Genomic DNA, 22,500 nt, shown 5'->3' with positions numbered 1-22,500 from the left:
CGAGGATAAAGATGATGCTGGCAACAGCAGCGAAGATCGTGGCAGCCCTTGGATAATGGATGAGACGTGCAGCTTCCTCCGACGACCCGTTGTTGCTGATAATAAGTCCATCTTCACTGTGGTTAGACAGGTCCTCTGAAGACACCAACGCCGCGGCCTCCGAAGGATCCATGGTCCACGAGTATTACTGATTATGATTTCTTTAGTTCAGAAATTTGTTCGCCTTAATCAGGAAGTGTCACTCTCACTTTAAGCACAAGAATAGAAAACTGAAAAAAAGTGGAATGTTATTCTCACTGTAACGGCTAATGCTGGGTTTCAAGAAATAGCAATGGCAATCAATCTCGGTCCTTGACGTTTGACTTGACGCAAATCCCTCTTGCTCTGGCAAGCTTACGTATGTCCGACCCCGTCACAATCTGCTCTCTTTCACGAGACGATAAGGAAATGATCACGCATGGGGTTGTCAATCACTGGGTGGGGGGGGGGGAGAGAGTCACAATCGCAAAGGCCACTAAAATGATACGCGTCTTTTATTAAATGGAGAATTTGCGATAACGTACCATGGTATAGCAGGTCCTTGTTGTACACTAATTGCAATGACGGCTCAGCCGTTTATTCCGCACACAATCACTTACAAAGATCTATGGTTTTAAAAGGCTTTGACCATAACAGTCCTCCTATGAAAGGGAATACAAAATCAGAAGCGCCTAGGTCACTGGATAATAGACAGACGTCTAAGAAACAACAGAGTCGTTGTTTCTGTCCCTGACCTTAATTCACCGCTCTCTACACTGATAATAACAACTGTTTGTGAACATGACCACCTGGAAAGGACCGAAATGAGTAGCAAGTGCGTCAGCGAAATCTTTTGGTTGCGTCCACACGAGGTGACAGGTGACTTGCTGTCAATTGTTTCAGTGAGTTTGGAGAAGAGCGTCTGACCGCAAGCTCCTCCTCGCACTGCTCTTTGAGTGGTTCTGAGTGAAGAACGACTGAACGAGAGTGTCTGGTCCATAAGGGCGGGGGTCCTCCCCTTATCCCCCGTGTGGCTGAGTGAGCGCTTTTATAAGGGCCACCGGACTCCCACAAACCTATACCCGGGTGCCCTGTGCCCAGCACAGTGCCACTACTGACAGACGAACCTCAAAAGGCAACGGTTTTCTCAGCTTTTATTTTCCTTTTCGTTTGTTTCCATCTTTCATAAATCTCACTAGATTAACATTTTTACCATGATTAGATAAGAAATAGGAATGACATCAACATTCTCCGATAACATTATCCCCCGGATAATAATAGCAATTCATTGACTTTTGAGCAACAAGAACTCAGCATAAAGTGCATTTATTTTGTTCACCATAAAGTCCTCTAAATTTGTTGATGAAAGAACGCAAAAGTCTGTCATCCTCGACTCATTTTCTTCCTTTGGGTCCAAATCGGCTGGTTGTTTACGGCTCTAATTTGACCACCAGCCTCCGCCATAATATCATCTTACAAAGGGGGACTCACTCATTAAGCCTCCTTTCAGAATCAACCCGACCCTAATCAGGTACTAATGATTGCAGAAAGGTACAAATAATGGCCTGTCAATTTAGATTTGAGCTTCAAAAATGAATGATTGTGTTGTCGACGTTACACGAAGGTTTAAATCTCAAAGCAAATAGAGTTCACAGGAACAACCTAAAATTTAAAATGTTGTAGACAAAGATCATAATAATAGAAACAAATCCTTTCAGGTTTGCGATATTCAAATTCTCAAAGTTCTTGTCATAACTAAGTAAAATCTTGCTTAGTAATCAAACAAACCGCGCATAAATATCTCTTGGATAAATCTCGAGATTTGTAAAGGTTTAGAATTTTGTCAAATAAGGGCGAAACTTCGCAATCATTCTATATATAGAAATATTTTAGGAGTAAACACTAAGTCGAATAATAGTTTAAAATTAGATTCGGAAATATGCTGTAATTCATGTGGTCCACATGCGAAGAAAATAGTACAGTAAAACACATAAAAATAGCCAATGACTACAAAGAAATCATTATCATCTCCTCCTACGCCTATTGACGCTAAGGGCCTCGGTTAGATTTCGCCAGTCGTCTCTCTCTTGAGTTTTCAATTCAATATTTCTCCATTCATCATCTCCTACTTCGCACTTTAAAGTCCTAAGCCATGTACAGTAGGCCTGGGTCTTCCAATTCTTCTATTGCCTTGTGGAGCCCAGTTAAACGTTTGGTGAACTAATCTTTCTTGGGGAGTGCCAGGAGCATGCCCAAACAATCTCCATCTACCCCTCATTATGATCTCATCCGCATATGGTACTCGAGTAATCTCTCTTATAGTTTCATTTCTAATCCTGTCCTGCCATTTAACTCCCGATATCCTTCTTAGGGCTTTATTCTCAAATATACTAAATCTATTGGAGATTGTTTCATTGTCATACCGTGACTCATGCCCATAGAGTAACACCGATCTCACTAAACTGATATATAGTCAGATTTTTATATGAAATTTTAGGCGATTTGATTTCTAAATTTTACTTAACCTAGGCATTGTCTGATTTTTTTTTTTTTTTAATCTTTCACTAAACTCTAATTCCAAAGACCCTGTATTGGAGATCATTGTTCCTAAGTATTTAAATGATTCTACCTCATTAATCCTTTCTCCTTCCATTGATATTTCATCTTCCATTGCATACTCCGTTCTCATCATCTCTGTCTTTCTTCTATTTATCTTCAGCCCCACCTCCTGTGATATTTCATGCATTCTGGTAAACAAGCATTGCAAATCCTGTGTTGTTCTGCTAAGATGGATAGCATCATCAGCATACTCTAGGTCTGCTAAATTTCTATCACCAATCCAGTCGAATCCTTCTCCACAATCTCCAATTGTTCGACGTATTACAAAATGCATGAGGAGGATAAACAACATAGGTGACAACACATTCCTTTGGAGTATTCCGCTGTTCACTGGAAACTCACTTAATAAGACTCCATTAACATTAACTTTGTACTTTCAATGCTCGTGAACAGATTTAATCAAATTCACATATTTAAGGGGAATTCCATAATAACGCAGGACTCTCCACAAAATTGGCCGGTGCACACTGTCAAAGGGGATTTCTATATTCTCTGCATTGCTGTACATGTCTCAAAATGAAAATTTGGTCAGTGCAACTTCTACCTTTTCTAAATCCTGCTTATTCATCTCCCGGCTTTTCATCAATCTTTCTCTCCAGTCTCTTAAGAATAAGCATAATATATATTTTCATAACAACGGACGTAAGTGTTATGCCTCTGTAATTATTGCAATCAGTCAGGTCTCCCTTTTTAGCTATTTTCACCAACAATCCTAACTCCCATTCATCAGGTTTTGCCTCTCCATGCCACATTCTACAAAATAATCTTGTGAGTAGTCTTAGAGTCACTTCATTTTCGGCCAGTATCATCTCGGCAGTTATTCCATCGTATCCAGGGGCTTTCCATCTCTTTAGATTTTTGAGGATGGCTTCGACTTCAAACACACTGAATTCATTCATGGGCACATCAAGGTCGTCATCAGCTTCAGGTATATCAGTCAAATTATTCCCTTCATATGTCCTATTCATAAGCTTACTAAAGTGTTCCATCCAATGTTGTCTTTCTTCATTTTCTGTTGCTATAAGAGAGCCATCTCTCTTTTTGATGTGTATATTCTTCTTCTTCTTTGTCCCAGTCGAGATTTCATTAATAATTTTATGCGCAATTCTCACACCATAGCCTCATCCTGAATTCATAGCTTTGTCGGCCTCATCTGCTTTACTGTCTAAGAAATAGATAAGTAAAATATATAAATGCATACCTCACAAAAAAAAAAAAGAAAAAAAAAATAGTTGAGAAATGCAACAAAAAATAAAATCTGTGTTTGATAGCCTGTAAAGTAGTCTCTTAAACTTATGAATAGTATTACGTACGTTGAGAATAATGTGTGCATATTGGTGTAAATATCCTGAAGTGTTTAACGGTTTTCAATAGCATATAGCATATTTAATGTATTGTTAATGCTAGTGAATATTGCATGGGAGGACATGTCTATACACGAGCATAACTAAAATTTATTAAAAATAAAAAGATTTGCAGGAAATAAGTTTGATTAAATGTGAAAGTAGATAATGAAAACTATTCAAGAGGAGTAAAATGGGAAACTGTTACGTCTGGGTTGATGTTGATAAAACTTTGTTTAAATCCAGTTGTTGCGTTTGGCCAGTCTTCTTCCAAAAATCTATTAGGCCAATATTGTAAATAAGAATTATATTACATAAAAAACTGCCTGGAAACGACCATATAATAATTAGTTACCCAAAGGTTTTATTCTTACCTGGAAAAGTTAAACTAAAGAGTTAAACTGTGAACTGACTTCAAATTGCATAGGCCTTTTCACCCTCTGACACTGAATACATGACATCTTCCACCAAGTCAAAATGTCTTCTGGCGATTCAACCAATTTGGGAAAGTGTTCAGTTTCTCCGAAAACACATGACGCTTAGACTTATAGAAAATCTAGGCTACGTATTTCATGTGTCCTTTGTGAAAATTAATTTATTCATATATTATGTTTCGATTGTACAAACCTAAACTTACTTAGAAAGTTGTCTTATTATACACAATGGGTATACGAAGAGAGGGTGAGAACATCTTTCTTGAATCCAGATTCAAAGAAAAGATAGATTTAGTATCTCTTTCGCTGACTGAAATGTTCAAGTACAGAGAAAAGGTGTATCGCTTTTTAAACTAATGTTATAAGATAACGATGAGGTTAACAGCAAAGATAAGACGGCCAACTAAAAACGCTTGAATACAACGGGATGGTTTCAAGTAAGGACATTAAAAAGAAAGAAATCAGAGAAGCAATAAGGAAATAACGCGGAATACAAACATCTTGACGGTCATCACATAAATGAAAAATGTTGGCTGGTGCAACTGCTGCTGCACGGTGAATCTGGCTAACTGCTCTAACCACATAAATCCTTTAATAGGCCCTTTCCGAACTACCCGATGATTCATGGTAAACATCCCATGTCCGCACCGATATCCATGAAAGGTGATTAGTGTGGTGATGGTAGCCAATTGAAAACGCCCCATCATTGTGAGTTACGGATGGGTTATCAAAGACAGCCTATACTGTAGATCTACATGCTGAGTCATCAGCAGCCATTGCCTGGCCCTCCCTGGTCCTACCTGGGTAGAGAGAGGTCTTGGGAGCTGATCATATGGCTATATGGTCAGTCTCTAGGGTATTGTCACTGTCCCTTACCTATACCTTTCATGAACAACCTTTAGAACTTTATCAACAAGAAGTTTTTTAAATTTCTCCATTGAATCATGGTAGATAAATGGAGGGGTAACAGACGTAACATTTATGTGAAATTGCTTCAACAAGAACTACGCCATAGAATGTTCAGCTACGTCATCTGGCGAAATTCTAGACAATCTACGTTTACAGGAAGGAAAACTTGAGCAAACTTTTTCTTTTTTTTGGATTTAATCGATGAAATTGTCATATAATTTCCCAATTTCAACTCCCCTTTTGGCAAGGCAGGTTTCTTAACAAATAATGGATTTTAGTGGTTATTTTCAAAAGATCTGTGTAATATATTAGGATTCCGAATTTTGGGAATGAAACGATATTTTAAATGGTACCAGATTTCTCCTACGGATGAAGATAGTCGTAATTAGAAAGTTTCTCTGTTAAACCTGCTAAAATTTTAAAAAGGATTTTAATGAAAAACGCCTCTGAAGAATTCAAGGAATCCAGAAGCTACGACTCAATGACGTGTGGCCGCTAAATTTACATGTGAGACTATCATGAACTGGATAGAGATAAAAGATGAAGCAGCATTTGTGATGACGTAGAATCAACGGACGTTGTTACATCAGAAAACAAGAATGAGTAATTTGCTTCCGGCATTGATATGCCTTCGTTATTAATTAAGCTGTTAGTTCAGTTAGCCCAATTAGGAGTTCAGGGAAAATCACGTATCTTTAAATATATATGATTTCCTCTATCCCAATTTCATAGTAAAAATCGCAACTTCATGTTTTTGCGTATAATTATGATTAATGCGCCTGAGAAACACTTCTTCATGTAGTTGATAAGTCCATTTCAAAATGTAACTTCCCCGGGCGATGGAGGATGGTCGAAGCCATGTAATGCTACGTTTTCACTATGTTCGCGGCGGTCCCGGCAACCCCGTTTGGGGCCACCGTGAACAAAACGGGATGGACGCGAAAAAACATTATACAACTCTGTGGAACGGGATTGGCAAACGTGACAGGTCCTGACTGGCGTGGATGCCGGCTAAAAATATATGCTATGTTTTCACTATGTTTCCGGCGGTCCTGGCAACTCCGTTTCGGGCCACCGTGAACAAAACGTGATGGACGCGAAAAAACGTTATACAACTCTGTGGAACGGGATTGGCAAACGTGACAGGCCCTGACTGGCGTGGATGCCGGCTAAAAATATATGCTATGTTTTCACTATGTTTCCGGCGGTCCTGGCAACTCCGTTTCGGGCCACCGTGAACAAAACGGGATGGACGCGAAAAAACGTTATACAACTCTGTGGAACGGGATTGGCAAACGTGACAGGCCCTGACTGGCGTGGATGCCGGCTAAAAATATATGCTATGTTTTCACTATGTTTCCGGCGGTCCTGGCAACTCCGTTTCGGGCCACCGTGAACAAAACGGGATGGACGCGAAAAAACGTTATACAACTCTGTGGAACGGGATTGGCAAACGTGACAGGCCCTGACTGGCGTGGATGCCGGCTAAAAATATATGCTATGTTTTCACTATGTTTCCGGCGGTCCTGGCAACTCCGTTTCGGGCCACCGTGAACAAAACGTGATGGACGCGAAAAAACGTTATACAACTCTGTGGAACGGGATTGGCAAACGTGACAGGCCCTGACTGGCGTGGATGCCGGCTAAAAATATATGCTATGTTTTCACTATGTTTCCGGCGGTCCTGGCAACTCCGTTTCGGGCCACCGTGAACAAAACGGGATGGACGCGAAAAAACGTTATACAACTCTGTGGAACGGGATTGGCAAACGTGACAGGCCCTGACTGGCGTGGATGCCGGCTAAAAATATATGCTATGTTTTCACTATGTTTCCGGCGGTCCTGGCAACTCCGTTTCGGGCCACCGTGAACAAAACGTGATGGACGCGAAAAAACGTTATACAACTCTGTGGAACGGGATTGGCAAACGTGACAGGCCCTGACTGGCGTGGATGCCGGCTAAAAATATATGCTATGTTTTCACTATGTTTCCGGCGGTCCTGGCAACTCCGTTTCGGGCCACCGTGAACAAAACGGGATGGACGCGAAAAAACGTTATACAACTCTGTGGAACGGGATTGGCAAACGTGACAGGCCCTGACTGGCGTGGATGCCGGCTAAAAATATATGCTATGTTTTCACTATGTTTCCGGCGGTCCTGGCAACTCCGTTTCGGGCCACCGTGAACAAAATGTGATGGACGCGAAAAAACGTTATACAACTCTGTGGAACGGGATTGGCAAACGTGACAGGCCCTGACTGGCGTGGATGCCGGCTAAAAATATATGCTATGTTTTCACTATGTTTCCGGCGGTCCTGGCAACTCCGTTTCGGGCCACCGTGAACAAAACGGGATGGACGCGAAAAAACGTTATACAACTCTGTGGAACGGGATTGGCAAACGTGACAGGCCCTGACTGGCGTGGATGCCGGCTAAAAATATATGCTATGTTTTCACTATGTTTCCGGCGGTCCTGGCAACTCCGTTTCGGGCCACCGTGAACAAAACGTGATGGACGCGAAAAAACGTTATACAACTCTGTGGAACGGGATTGGCAAACGTGACAGGCCCTGACTGGCGTGGATGCCGGCTAAAAATATATGCTATGTTTTCACTATGTTTCCGGCGGTCCTGGCAACTCCGTTTCGGGCCACCGTGAACATAACGGGATGGACACGAAAAAACGTTATACAACTCTGTGGAACGGGATTGGCAAACGTGACAGGCCCTGACTGGCGTGGATGCCGGCTAAAAATATATGCTATGTTTTCACTATGTTTCCGGCGGTCCTGGCAACTCCGTTTCGGGCCACCGTGAACAAAACGTGATGGACGCGAAAAAACGTTATACAACTCTGTGGAACGGGATTGGCAAACGTGACAGGCCCTGACTGGCGTGGATGCCGGCTAAAAATATATGCTATGTTTTCACTATGTTTCCGGCGGTCCTGGCAACTCCGTTTCGGGCCACCGTGAACATAACGGGATGGACACGAAAAAACGTTATACAACTCTGTGGAACGGGATTGGCAAACGTGACAGGCCCTGACTGGCGTGGATGCCGGCTAAAAATATATGCTATGTTTTCACTATGTTTCCGGCGGTCCTGGCAACTCCGTTTCGGGCCACCGTGAACAAAACGGGATGGACGCGAAAAAACGTTATACAACTCTGTGGAACGGGATTGGCAAACGTGACAGGCCCTGACTGGCGTGGATGCCGGCTAAAAATATATGCTATGTTTTCACTATGTTTCCGGCGGTCCTGGCAACTCCGTTTCGGGCCACCGTGAACAAAACAGGATGGACACGAAAAAACGATATACAACTCTGTGGAACGGGATTGGAAAACGTGACAGGCCCTGACTGGCGTGGATTCCGGCTAAAAATATATGCTATGTTTTCACTATGTTTCCGGCGGTCCTGGCAACTCCGTTTCGGGCCACCGTGAACAAAACGGGATGGACACGAAAAAACGTTATACAACTCTGTGGAACGGGATTGGCAAACGTGACAGGCCCTGACTGGCGTGGATGCCGGCTAAAGATATATGCTATGTTTTCACTATGTTTCCGGCGGTCCTGGCAACTCCGTTTCGGGCCACCGTGAACAAAACGGGATGGACGCGAAAAAACGTTATACAACTCTGTGGAACGGGATAGACAAACGTGACAGGCCCTGACTGCCGTGGATGCCGGCTAAAAATTTTGAACTGTCAAAAAATTTGCCCTGGCAGTCCGGGCAGTCAGGGCCTATCACGTTTGCCAATCCCTTTCCACAGAGTTGTATAACGTTTTTTCGCGACCATCCCGTTTTGTTCACGGTGGCCCGAAACGGAGTTGCCAGGACCGCCGGAAACATAGTGAAAACATAGCATATATTTTTAGCCGGCATCCACGCCAGTCAGGGCTTGTCACGTTTGCCAATCCCGTTCCACAGAGTTGTATAACGTTTTTTCGCGTCCATCCCGTTATGTTCACGGTGGCCCCAAACTGGGTTGCCGGGACCGCCGGGAACATAGTGAAAACGTAGCCTAATACTTTGCATATGACTATATATGTAATGACTATTATTATTATTATTATTATTATTATTATCATTATTATTATTATTATTATTATCATTATTATTATTATTATTATTATTATTATTATTATTTTGTTAAAAATAATGGCTGCCTCAGTTGCATTGATCTTATACGATGTCTTCTCAATGGCTCTTATTAGCTTCTTTTCAGGATTACTGCATACAACCAGTAATTGGGCAAAAGTCATCCTTCATGGTGGGAAGTCAAATTCAAGAATAATTGGCGAATCAAGGTTTTAATGCAAGTTTACAAGTTAGGTAAAATTTACAAGTCGTGCAAAAGAATACAGTGAACAAGCTATGCGTTTCGGGAGTGCTGTCTCCTCTCCTCAGGCTTGAGTGGGGGAAACAATGATAGCTACGTCCTTATATATGGCAATTCTGGCTTAGGCAGAGAGGCACCGAATTTACATTGGCTGCCCTGGGCGTCGTGGGTGGAGTAAATAGTAAGATTGATAGAATTGCAGGTCCTCATTGGCTAAGCCACTCGCCGAGAGTAGCTGTAGATTAGTCAGACTGCCTTCCCACTCAGTCATGAGTGATGAGTCGTCATCTTGTCCTTCAGCTGCTGGGCTCTGGTTGGTGGGACCACTCGTCGAGTGGTTATCAAGAATAAGGCAGGCTGTCCAGTCGCTGATCAAAGCTGTCTTGCTCGGTAGTGTCTTGATTGGTAGAGTTTTCTTGGCTGGAGATATCATGGTTTGTAGGGTTGGTCTTCGGTGCGTTGTTCCTTAAACAGGAGGGGAGAAGTAACATTTCCTGGGTAGTGTTAAGTGCCGGTATTTCTCTGTATAAGTAGAGCTTCTATCTGGAGCACAGCTGATTATCTTAGTGTTCTTAATTATTTCCTCATATTTAATGTTGTTATGGACATGGAGGGCATGAGATCTTATGGTACCTTGTTGAACGTGACAGGACACTGTCTTGGACAAATGCATGGTGGTCATTCCTATGTAACATCCAGAACATCCTGGAACAGAGCATAAGTAGGAATAGACCACATTGGTAAGTCTAAGGATGCCTGAGTCGGTAGGGCTGCATTGTCCCTCATGATGAGGGACGTCATCGTGGTGGTCTGATAGTAAATAATCAACTTAACCTCTGCGTTTTCATCCACTGAGGAGACGTGGTTCTTTATTATGTCTCTCATGGCTTTTCATCTTTTTGGTAATCATGATGCATAAGCCCTTTATAGTAAAGGTTGATGTTGGTGGCATTGCTCTGTTGGTTATTCACCGTGGTACCAGGTGTCCATGGCTAACTTGCCTGTTAGAGTAACCATTGTTCACCAGGACCTGAGTGACTCGGTAGGTTCTTGATGTGTGTCAGCTCGAGAGGAGCAGTGGGAATGGGCTCTGAGAATGCAGGCTTTGATAGTGGAGGCCGTGTACCTGGCAGGGCATTCACTGTCTCAATTTAAGCATAAGCCAAGGTTAGTGGGCTTAATGTAGACACTGGTATCAAATACGGTAGGGTTGGGAGAGATGAGTACATCAAGGAATGGCAGCCGTCCATCGTTGCTATACTCAACAATAAACTTCAGGGAACTGCACTCCTCAAACGTCCTGTGAAGTCTTGATGTCCTGGGTAGAAGGGGCCATGACAAAAGTATCATTTATGTAGCTTATGTACATGTCTGGATGACGCATCCATGAGAAAACCCTCTCTTCAACAACTCCTATATAAAAGTTGGCAAAGAGCACACCAAGAGGAGAGCCCATTGCTATGTACATGTGGCACCTTCGTGTGGTAAAATGGGCCTTCCTAGTACATATTTCGAGCAGGGTGCAGAGGGCCTTCTCAGGGATTTTCAGGGTAGGAGTAGAAGGATCCCTGTAGACTTTCTCCAGGATCAAGTCGATGGTCTTTCCAACAGGTACATTTGTAAAGAAGGACTCCACGTCCAGGGTAGCGATGGTGCCACTGCTGGGGGATCCTTTCAGCTTACTGAGAAACTCAGCAGATGAAGCGACGCCGTACTCGTCCGGAACATAGGGAGTCAAAAGGCTGTTGAGTCTTTTTGCCAGGTGGTAGGGTGGCATCGGCACTGGCTAATAATAGGTTGGAGTGGGTTGCCATTCTTATGTGTCTTCACATTACCATATAGGTAACTAGTGCTAAAATCCCCAGTGATGATCTGGAAATGGATGGCGTTTGTTGCAAGATTAATGGTTTCATTAGTCTTGTTAGCCTTTCTCTTGATCTCCTCGATGGGGTTGTAGGAGAGCTTTTCAAACTTGGAAGAATCCCCTAGTAACCGGTCGAGTTTCCTGTGATAATTTTCCGTGTTTATCAAGACAAAGGCAGCAGTCTCGTTGGCTCTCCTCACAGTCATATGGGCTTCTTTCCTCAGCTCCTTAGCTGCCTCCCTCATGTCACAGGAGATGATGCCACTGGTTTATTGTCAACGATCTGTAAGGGCTTCAGCCAAAAGCAGGGGCTGGAGGTCCTCAGTAGTTCTTAGGCCCCGTTTCTCCTGTGACTGAGGATAGAGTCGATTAAAAGTTCGACTTCTAGCCTCTCGTCTGTAGGTTTGGGGCGTGATATGAAGTGCCAGTTGAGTTTCATGTGAGGATTTCATCCTTGGTGGCAGTAGGGGTATTGGATGAAATATTGATATAGTCCTACTTAGTTTCAGGTATACAAAGTTTGCCTCCATTAATGTCAATTAGCTTCTTGTAAATAGTCCGCAACCTATTAACCCAGTCACGGTCCTGAAGAGTGCAGATAGCCTGGTGGATGTTGTCCAGGTATGCCAAGCTGTTTTGGGCAAAGTGGACAGCTTCTTCTTGATGGTCTTCTTCATTGTCATCACTGGATGCATCACTACTGATGTTGGTATCATCGAGGGTTACAGTTTCAACATCTGATCGGAGTGGATTCCCTCTGATGTTTTCCCATTCCTCCATTAGATGGCCCAGGCACTCAAACAGTTCCCCTTTCACCTTATTCTTGTAGCAGAGTTCTCCTACGGTTATCACTGGTCCTTGGGTCGTCTTGGGCTGAGGGGTCGTACAGTCTGAAGTTTGTATATTTGGGTAGAAGACCCTCTTTCTGGCAAGTTTTGTTAAAATGCAGCCATTATCTACCTCAGTTGCATTAATCTTATACTCTGTCATCTCAATGGCTCTAATCATCTTCTTTTCAGGATTACTGCATACAGCCAGTAATTAGGCAAAAGTCATCCTTCAAGGTAGGTAGTCAAATTCAAGAATGATTGGTGAATGACGTCCTGCCCCTGCTTTTGGCTGAAGCCCTCATGGATCGTGGACGATACACCAGTGGCATCAGCTGCAGTGACATGAAGGAGGCAGCTAAGGAGCTGAGGAAGGAGGCCCCTGGGACCATGAGGAGAGCCGACAAGACTGTTGCCTTTGTCTTGATAGACACAGAAGATTATCACAGGAAACTCAACCTGATACTAGGTGATTCTTCCAAGTTTGAAAAGCTCTCCTACAACACAATCAAGGAGATCAAGAGAGGCTAACAAGAATATTGAAACCATCAATACAGCCACAAACACCGTCTACTTCCAGATCATCACTGGAGATTTTAGCCCTGTTTACTTGTATGGTAATGTGAAGACACATAAGAATGGCAACTCACTCCGCCCTATTATTGGCCAGTGCCCGATACTGACCTACCACCTGGCATAAAGACTCAACAGCCTTTTGACTCATGTTCCAGACAAGTATAGCGTCGCCTCATCTGCCGAGTCCCTCATTAAGCTGAAAAGATCCCCCAGCAGTGGCACCATCTTTATAAACCTACCTGTTTTAGATACCGTCGACTTGATCCTGGAGAGAGTCTACAGGGATTCTTCTACTCCTACCCGGAACATCCTTGAGAGGCCCTCTGCACCCTGCTCGAAATATGTACTAGGAAGGCCCCTTTTCGACCCACAGGGAGTTTTATATGGGAGTTGTTGAAGAGAGGGTTTTCTCACGGATACATCATCCAGACATGTACGTGAGCTACATAAATGATACTTTTGCCATGGGCCCTTCTACCCAGGACATTGAGACTCTCCACAGGACGTTTGAGGAATGCAGTTCCCTGAAGTTTGCTGTTGGGCATAGCAACGATGGATGGCTGCCATTCCTTGATGTACTCATCTCTCCCAACCTTACCGTATTTGATACCAGTGTCTACATTAAGCCCACTAACCTTGGCTTATGCTTAAATTGAGACAGTGAATGCCCTGCCAGGTACAAGGCCTCCACTATCAAAGCCTACGTCCGCAGGGCCTCTCCCACTGCTCCTCTCGAGCTGACACACATCAAGAACTCGACCGAGTCGCCCAGGTCCTGGTGAACAATGGTTACTCTAACAGGCAAGTTAGCCATGATATCAAGCTAGCCATGGACACCTGGTACTATGGTGAACAACCAACTGAGAGCAATACCACCAACATTAACCTTTACTATAAAGGGTTTATGCATTCAGATTACCAAAATATGAAAAACCTGTGAGAGTCATAATAAGGAACCACGTCTCCCCAGAGGATAAAAACGCAGAGGTTAAGCTTATTATTTATTATCAGACCACCAAGACGAGATCCCTCCTCATCATAGGGAACAACGCAGCCGCAACAACTCAAGATATCCTTAGACTTACCAATGTGGTCTATTCCTACTTATGCCCTGTTCCAAGATGCTCTGGACGTTACATAGGAATGACCACCATGCGTTTATCCAAGACACTGTCCTGTCACGTTCAACAAGGCGCCATAAGATCTCATGCCCTCCATGTCCATAACAACAGTATTAAACGCGAGGAAATAATTAAGAACAATAAGATAATCGGCCGTGCTCCAGATAGTAGAAGAATTTGAATATTTGAAGTTCTACATATACAGAGATAAAAACAGGCACTTGATACTACCCAGAAAATGTTCCTTCTCCCCTCCTGTCTAAGGAACAACACACTGAGGAGTAACCCTACAAACCATAACATCTCCAGCCAAGACAACTCTACTGATCAAGACACTAACAACCAAGACAGCTTTGATCAACGACTGGAAAGCCTGCCTTAGTCTTGATACCCTCTTGGCGAGTGCTCCCACCAATCAGAGCCCAGCTGCTTGAAGACAAGATGATGACTCTTCACCCATGAGTGAGTGGGAAGGCAGTCTGAATGAACTACAACCGCTTTCGGCGAGCGGCCTAGCCAATGAGAACCCACCATTCTATCAATCTCACTAATCACTCTGCCCACGACGCCCGAGGCAGCCAATGAAAATTTACTGCCTCTCTGCCTAAGACGGAATTGCCATATATTAGGACGCAGCTATCATCGTTTCCACCACTGAGGAAGGGAGACAGCACTCCCGAAACGTCTAGCTTGTTCACTGTATTCTTTTTCCGACTTGTAAATTTTACCTAACTTGTAAACTTTACATTGAATCCTTGATTCGTCAATTATTCTTGAATTTGCTTACCCACCATGACGGAGGACTTTTGCCCAATTACTGGCTGTATGCAGTAATCCTAAAAAGAAGATAATAAGAGCCATTGAGAAGACAGTATAAGGTCAATGCGACTAAGGCAGTCATTATTTTTAAGAAAGCTTGCCTGAAAGAGGTCGTTTTCCCAAATATTATTATCATTATTATTATTATTATTGTTGTTGTTGGTATAAGCTAAGCTACAACCCTAGTTGGAAAAGCAGGATGCTATAAGCAAAAGGGTTCCAATAGGGAAAAATAACCCAGTGAGGAAAAGGACCAAGGCAATAAACCACAAGACAAGTAATGAATAATCAAAATAAAATATTTTAAAAACCGTAACAAGATTAAAATAAATCTTTCATATATAACCTATAAAAATTCAAGAAACAAGGAGAAGAGAAATAAGATAGAACAGTGTGCCCGAGTGTACCCTCAAACAAGAGAACTCTACCCAAAGACTATTGAAGACTAATATTGTTTCACCCACATCTCCAAATATTATCAACTAAAATCTATAATACAAACTATTTCTAATCGCATTTTAGTATAAAATTAATAAAAATGAAAAAAAAAAAGTTATGAATACGAGACTTTAATGAAATTCTTTGGATTTTATTGTTGATGATATCATGAGTCCTTCATTAAACTGTCGTTAATTCATGGTAGGGAAATTCTAACAGAGGGATCTTGAAAAGACCCTAGAGAAAAATGGAATCCTTAAAAAATGTAGTGTAAATGCTCTGCTTACGTTACACATTACATGAGAGAAAACATGTAGGAGAGAGAGAGAGAGAGAGAGAGAGAGAGAGAGAGAGAGAGAGAGAGAGAGAGAGAGATCAGTTTGCCTTGCCTCTCAGTTAAATTCTTAAATTCTCTCTCTCTCTCTCTCTCTCTCTCTCTCTCTCTCTCTCTCTCTCTCTCTCTCTCTCTCTCTGTCTAATGTCGTTTTATGGTCTAACAAAAGCCTCTATGAGTCTCGTGTTAACCTCATCTACCCATTGACAACCTCGTTAGTTTAAAATAGGGACAATGAGCAGTCTCCGATTTCTTCAGACAAATGCAGACGTAAATACTCATTATTTTTTATTTTACGTGTAAATACATACACACTCACGCGCGCGCGCACACACACACACACGCACACACACACACACACACACACACACACACATATATATATATATATATATATATATATATATATATATATATATATATATATATATATATTACAACTAGTGAATTACGTAAATTCCCAACTCCCAAACTCACCTGCTTTATATTACCCAATCTGATACACATGAGAATACCTCCGAGCTCTAAGAATATTACGCAACTCCTAGATGATAATATATATGAACAATTAATATCTAAAGGTCTCGTTACGTTACAATCAAAACCAAACTGGGTGATTACAGTAATACCTTGAGATATGAGTTTAATGCGTTCCGGCACCAAGCTCATATGTCAATTTGCTCGTATCTCGGATTAATTTTTCCCATATAAAGTAACTAAAAAAAAAAAATCCGTTCTCACCCTCTGAAAAAAAATCACCTAAAGACAGTATATTACAGTGGAAAAACATGTTTTTAATTGTTCCAATTCACATTCTACGCTCACAAAATAACAAATACCTATGAACTGGTCATGATCCTCAATAAAATGTAACGTTACTATGGAGTTCTTATCTTCGAGACAGACGGTAGCGGTGTGTGCGGAGGAGGAAGACGGAGAGAGGACAGGGAGGGCAGAGACTTGCCGGCAACACGTTCGGTACGCAGGACTTTTGTAACACTACGTAACATAACTTAAATTCTAAATTTAACTTAAATGGAATTAGCTTACTGTACACACACTTAAAAATAAAATGTTAATCTTACGTTACACTAAACTTAATTCTAATTTTGTTTTCATTTTCATTTTTTTTACTTTTCTTCTTCTTCCGGCTTGGCTCTTTTTGCCTCGCTTTCACCTTCACTTTTTGCCGGCCTTTTTAAAAGGAACCTATCTAGGGATGTTTGCTTTTGTCTCCCCTTCAAAATGTTGCAAAACTGACGCACGTAAGTGTCGTCACAAAAGGCTAACGCACGACCACACACCAACTTTTCCAGGTGCCTCATTTCCATAAAATTAGAAAATCCTGCCACTTCGCTAACATGTCTTTGATTTCTGTCGTAGAAAGGCGGCCCTCGTCTTCCACCTCCTCCTCGCTACTGAGCTCCTGCAACACCTCCAAATGTTGCATCTCCTGGAGCTCTATCAATTCCAGTGTCGTGAGCTCTTCCTGATGCCCCTCAACAAGGTCGTTCACGTCTACCTCATCTACCTCCAGCCCCATGGACTTTCCAAGAGACACGATTTCATCCATCACAATAGGTTCGGGGTCATCACGGTCTGTTGTATCAAAACCCTTCAAAGACCCTCTCAGCGACGAAAGCTGGCCACAATTTCTTCCATGCTGAATTAAGAATTCTTCTTGTGACACCCTGTCATGCATCATCAATAATTTTTAAGCAATGTTCCTTCCAAAATTCACGAAGGGTGAGAGTGCTGTTGTCTGTGACATCTTCCAAAATTCACGAAGGGTGAGATTGCTGTTGTCTGTGACATCGAAGCATTTCTTGAACAAATGTTCCGTGTACAATTTTTTAAAGTTGGAAATTACTTGTTAGTCCATGTGCTGGAGGAGTGGCGTGGTGTTGGGCGGGAAATAAAGGGCCTTGATGAACCTGAACTCATCAAGAATGTCCACTTCGAGACCAGGGGGGTGACCAGGGGCATTGTCGATGACCAGGAGACATTTCATCGGCAGGTTTTTCTCTGCCAAATATTTTTTGAATGCCGGACCAAAGCACAGACTAACTCATCCTGTAAAGAAACGCTGCGTAGCCCAAGCTTTAGCATTAGCGCGCTACATCTTTCAAGATCCTTTGGCTCTTGAAAGCACGTGGGTTTCTGAGTGGTATACCAGCAGTGGCTTGACCTTACAGTCACCGCTGGCATTAGCACACAAGGCTAGAGTTAACCGGTCCTTCATGGGTTTATGGCCCAGTAGTCTCTTCTCCTCTGCCGTGATGGATGTCCTCCCGGGCATCTTCTTCCAGAAAAGGCCAGTTTCATCACAGTTGAAGACTTATTGGGGGATGTAGCCATGTTGGGCGATAACCGAGGTAAAGGTTGTGACGAAGTCCCCTGCGGCTTTCGAGTCGGAACTTGCTGTTTCACCATGCCTCACAACCGAGTGTATCCCAGTCCATTTTTTAAAGTTATCCGACCAGTGACGACTGGCTTTGAAGGTTTCCGCTGGCGCCGAAGTCTCCCCTCTCTCGGCTGCTTGCTTCCCTTTCAAGTCATCGTAGATTCTGCTGGCCTTTTCACACATGATAGTCTCGGTCACACTATCTCCCGCCAACTGTTTTTCCATTATCCATATGAAAAGAAGCCTCTCTATCTCCTCATGGATATCATTGCACAGCTTGGAAAGGATGGTTACTCCTTTGGAAGGCTTGGTGCTCTTTATAGCATTCTTCTGCTCAAGGATGGTACATATTGTTGATGTACTGCTCTTATATTGGCGAGCCAGCTCAGAAACTCTTACACCACTCTCATGTTTTTTGATTATTTCATGCTTTATCTCCATTGTCATCATACGCTTTTTTTCACTACCCTTGTTTGCAATCGCTTGCTTTGGACCCATGGTTTATTCACTGAATTCTGCACTAGTTAACGCAAAAAAACACGTAAAAAAAAAAAGCACATGCTCGGTGATAAACTTTATGCGACGGAGATCCGACGGGAAAGACCGAGCGATGCTGTCCTGGTGAGAAGCCTCTTGGCACACTCGGCCACCTGGCGGCTGCATAGGGAACTGCCTGGTATCTCAAATTTTTCTTGTATCTCAGAACAAAAATTTGCTCGAAATTTCCCTCATATCTCAAATTTCTTGTATATTGGGACATTCGTATCTCAATGTATTACTGAACTTTACTTTTAACGGGAACTATTCTAAAACCAACCTCTTATTTAAGGTCTTAGTCAAGGGATACAAACAAAGCACTGAAAAAAGTATTGGTGGTCAAAATAATACACCCTTTACAAAAATATTATTCTATAAAGATTACAATTAAAAAAATAATACCAAAAATAAATCACTCGAAATTTAAATCTGAACTAGACCTTAGACTAAGACAAACTGACACTTCAAAAATTAAACAATCACTTGTTTCACTAGAAATCAATTTATGGAAATATTTAATTTTGTCAATTAATAAAAAAAAGTTAACACTTCAACAATATAGAAAATAAATAAAATTTACACTTACATATTCATAACTGTTACTATTATGTCCTTAAGGCTCAGACAAGGTTACCAAACGGTTAAGCAAAAATAAATACACTTCACTTTTTAACCAAATCTCACAGGGCCGGTCACAAAAATTTTATCATATAAAATGTACTTACATTAACACTTTTCACTTTTAAATGAAACACAATAATATCACCAATGTTTGAACAACACTATACATTGGAGAGAAATCACTATTCACGTTTGAGAGGAAATACGTAGTAGCTGGATAGATGCAGGTGAGAGGACTGCTAGACGTTGGGTTTTTCAGAGGGTCAGGCGTTCTTATGCATTGCTAGGCCCTTATATATCATCCTAATTCACTCTGAAAACTTCTAGTTAATCGTTCCTGTAGAGTGGGGGCATGGTCCCACCTCCTTGCATAACATTAAAAAAAGAATAATTTTTCGTCTAGAACCTTCATGCAATTTCTGACCGCGGGGAAACATGATGCAATCTCTAGCCTGTGTCATACAGCATACCTTTTAACCAAATTACATAATTACATAAGACATCGTAACCAAACTACGTGAAATGAAAATCTGATTCTTTAAAATGATGTAAATTTACACATACGGAACAGAATGAAAATATAACTAAATAAATGATGAAATTCTTATGTAATTTACATACATTTACTTAATCTTACATGAGTGGAACTCACCTTACGAGCTGGGTATACATCTCTTAAATACACAAATGAAATATGTGAATAAAATAATATACATATATATATGTATATATATAAATTTATATACAGTATATATATATATATATATATATATATATATATATATATATATATATCACACTAAAGCTTGGTGATAGTGGGATATTTTCACCTGATGGCTCAGAGCAAACCAACCTAGTACGGGTGGCCCTGATTAGTACAGCTTTGCTGCTCATGGAGAAATGCAAACCCTTTCACGATGCTAACATATAAGAATCTTGACAAATTTCTTTTTCTATTTCTCTTAGATGTTCTTTATGAGTCCTCGAGATTCTAGATGATGTTTAAGAGAAATAGAAAACGAGACCCGTCAGGATTATTCACAATGTAATTTTAACTTATTTAGTGGGTTTATTGCATCTAAGCATGACGAAAAAAGTGGCATTTTACTTTTCATAATCTCATTTTATTTTCCAAAAGCTCTCCATCCTATGCTTATCCTTCTATTAATTTCGGTCTCATGTCCTGGAGAAACACTGTCTGTCCTAAGTAGGCCTACATATATTACATAACAATTTCTAGAGGTTCGTCCATAACTCTTATTTAGTGTGTACATTTTTATTAAATATTATCTTAATCTTACTCATATCTATTTTCAGTCCTACATTCCTGCTTTCTCTATTCAAATTTATCATCTTTTGTAATTCCTGTTATAATTCATTAAACACAACTTTGTCATTTGCGAATATCAAGTTTCTAATATCAATTACTGCATTTTCCCAATCTAAATTTTTAAAAACTCCTAGGCATGCTGTGAACAATTTAGGGGAGATGGGGTTTCCTTGTCTAACTCCTTTCTCAACCAGAATTTTTATCTATATCTTTATGTAGTTTTAGGATGGTTGTACTTCTTGTATAGATATCTTCATAAGATTAGTTTATTCCTTGTCTTTGAAGGGCTTTCATTACTTCTGAGGTTTTGACAGAATCAAACGCTTTTGTGTAGTCTATAAATGCCATGTATAGTGGTTTGCCATACTCTGTAGATTTCCCATTATCTGGTTAATTACATGGATATGGTCAGTTGTTGAATACCTACTTTTAAAGCCTGTCTGTCTCTTGGTTGATTAGTCTAGCTGTCTTTCTATTCGGCCTAATATGATCTTTGTAAATATTACATATATCACGAAAAGTATACTAATTGGGCGGTAATTTTTCAGGTCTTTTGTGTCTCCCTTTTTTGTGAACCAGTTAAATGATAAAGTTTTCCAAGCTGTAGGTACAGAGCATTCTTGCAGACTTTTGTTGTAGAATTCAGCCAGTAATACTACTATGAAATTGCCGCCATCTATTATCAAATGAATTGTTAGGCCATCTTCTAACGGTAATTCGTCTCTTTTCATGCCTTTTAATGTTTTCTTTACTTCTCCTACTGTCCTGTTTGGCACCGGTTCTGGTGTTTCATTATCTTTATTGGTGAAATTATTTCTTCTATCACTATTGTATAGCATTGAAACGAAACCCTCTTCATTTTTTATCACCCCATCTCTCTATTGTTGATAATATTTCCATTTTCATCCTTTAAACCAAACATCTGTTGGCGTCATGTTCCAAGTCTTCTTTTCATTAATTTGCTGCCTTTTCCTTTCTTTAGTGTTTCCTCAATTTTGGTCTGATTGTGTTTACGATTGTCTTGGGCTAATAATTTGTAAATTGTTTGGATAGTTCTGATAATTCTATTTCATCTCTTTTGGATTTCACCCTCATTTCCAATCTTTACTTTACTAGATTTTAGATTTTCCACTATCTCTTGTGCTGATTCAAATAAAATTTTTGTTAAATTACCGTTCATTTCTTGCTTATTTGCTTCCATTTCATCATATAGCTGGGAGTCTTTATTTTGTATTGCCAAACTAATCTCATTAGATTTTTTTCTTATTACAGGATTGTTTGTTTTCTTTCTTAAAATAAATTTTTCTCTCTTTCCTAAGATCTAAACAAACTTTGCTTCTAACCATTCTATGGTCTCTTGACTTTAATTTATTTAACACTCTTACTTCTTTAAGTAAATTAACTTTTTCACTGAGAACAAAATCTATTTCCTTTTTTTTTTTTCCATTATTTTGGCCTTCTCCATGTCCATTGTCTATGTTCCTTTTTATAAAAGGTGTTCATAATTTTAAGACTGTTTCTTTCAGGAAATTCTACAAGCATGTCTCCTCTGTAATTCCTTGTGGCTACTCTAAATCTACCTACTGCAGATTATCCAACTCACACACATACATACACACATATTATTATATGCGATTATGCCTCCCGGGTTGAGCCTCAAAAATATATTATGCTATTGCTCGTGACTGGGAACCAAACATATAATATAATATATACTATGACTGACAAGTTAATGAGCTTCTCGAATTCCAAACTCCCTTGTTTGCCTTTACATTAAAACTATTAAACTTTAAAATATTAATTCACTAATTCTGAGACAGTTAGATAACTCCCAGACAGCAATTTATAAAGCACTGAATATCCAAATGTCTCTTAAGTACACTCAAAACCAAACTGGGTAATTACTCTTAAGAATTATTGAAAACTTATTATGGTTCTTAACAGGATACGAGCGGA

At 40.8% G+C, this 22,500-nt stretch overlaps 2 protein-coding genes across 2 annotated transcripts in view; both read right to left on the bottom strand.

The window, feature by feature from the left end:
• Window positions 1-1,015, bottom strand: part of LOC137654615 (protein trapped in endoderm-1-like) — a 124,343-nt gene extending 123,328 nt beyond the window's left edge. Inside the window, 1 exon segment of the mRNA XM_068388409.1 lies at window positions 1-1,015. This exon segment is cut by the window's left edge and continues 12 nt beyond it. Within this exon segment, the coding sequence (XP_068244510.1) occupies window positions 1-172 (172 nt within the window). The 5' untranslated portion in view covers window positions 173-1,015.
• A 9,949-nt stretch (window positions 1,016-10,964) lies between these two features.
• On the bottom strand, window positions 10,965-11,782 carry LOC137653967 (uncharacterized). Its single transcript, XM_068387601.1, has 2 exons — window positions 11,504-11,782; window positions 10,965-11,459 (listed from the first exon to the last, which is right to left on the bottom strand). The coding sequence occupies exons 1-2, from the start codon at window positions 11,780-11,782 to the stop codon at window positions 10,965-10,967; spliced, it is 774 nt and encodes a 257-aa protein (XP_068243702.1).
• Window positions 11,783-22,500: the final 10,718 nt, after the last annotated feature.

Source organism: Palaemon carinicauda, chromosome 15, assembly GCF_036898095.1.
Source record: "Palaemon carinicauda isolate YSFRI2023 chromosome 15, ASM3689809v2, whole genome shotgun sequence".
NCBI classification, from domain to species: domain Eukaryota; kingdom Metazoa; phylum Arthropoda; class Malacostraca; order Decapoda; family Palaemonidae; genus Palaemon; species Palaemon carinicauda.
Note: the sequence above shows the minus strand (reverse complement) of the source record. Positions and strands in the feature narration are given on the sequence as shown.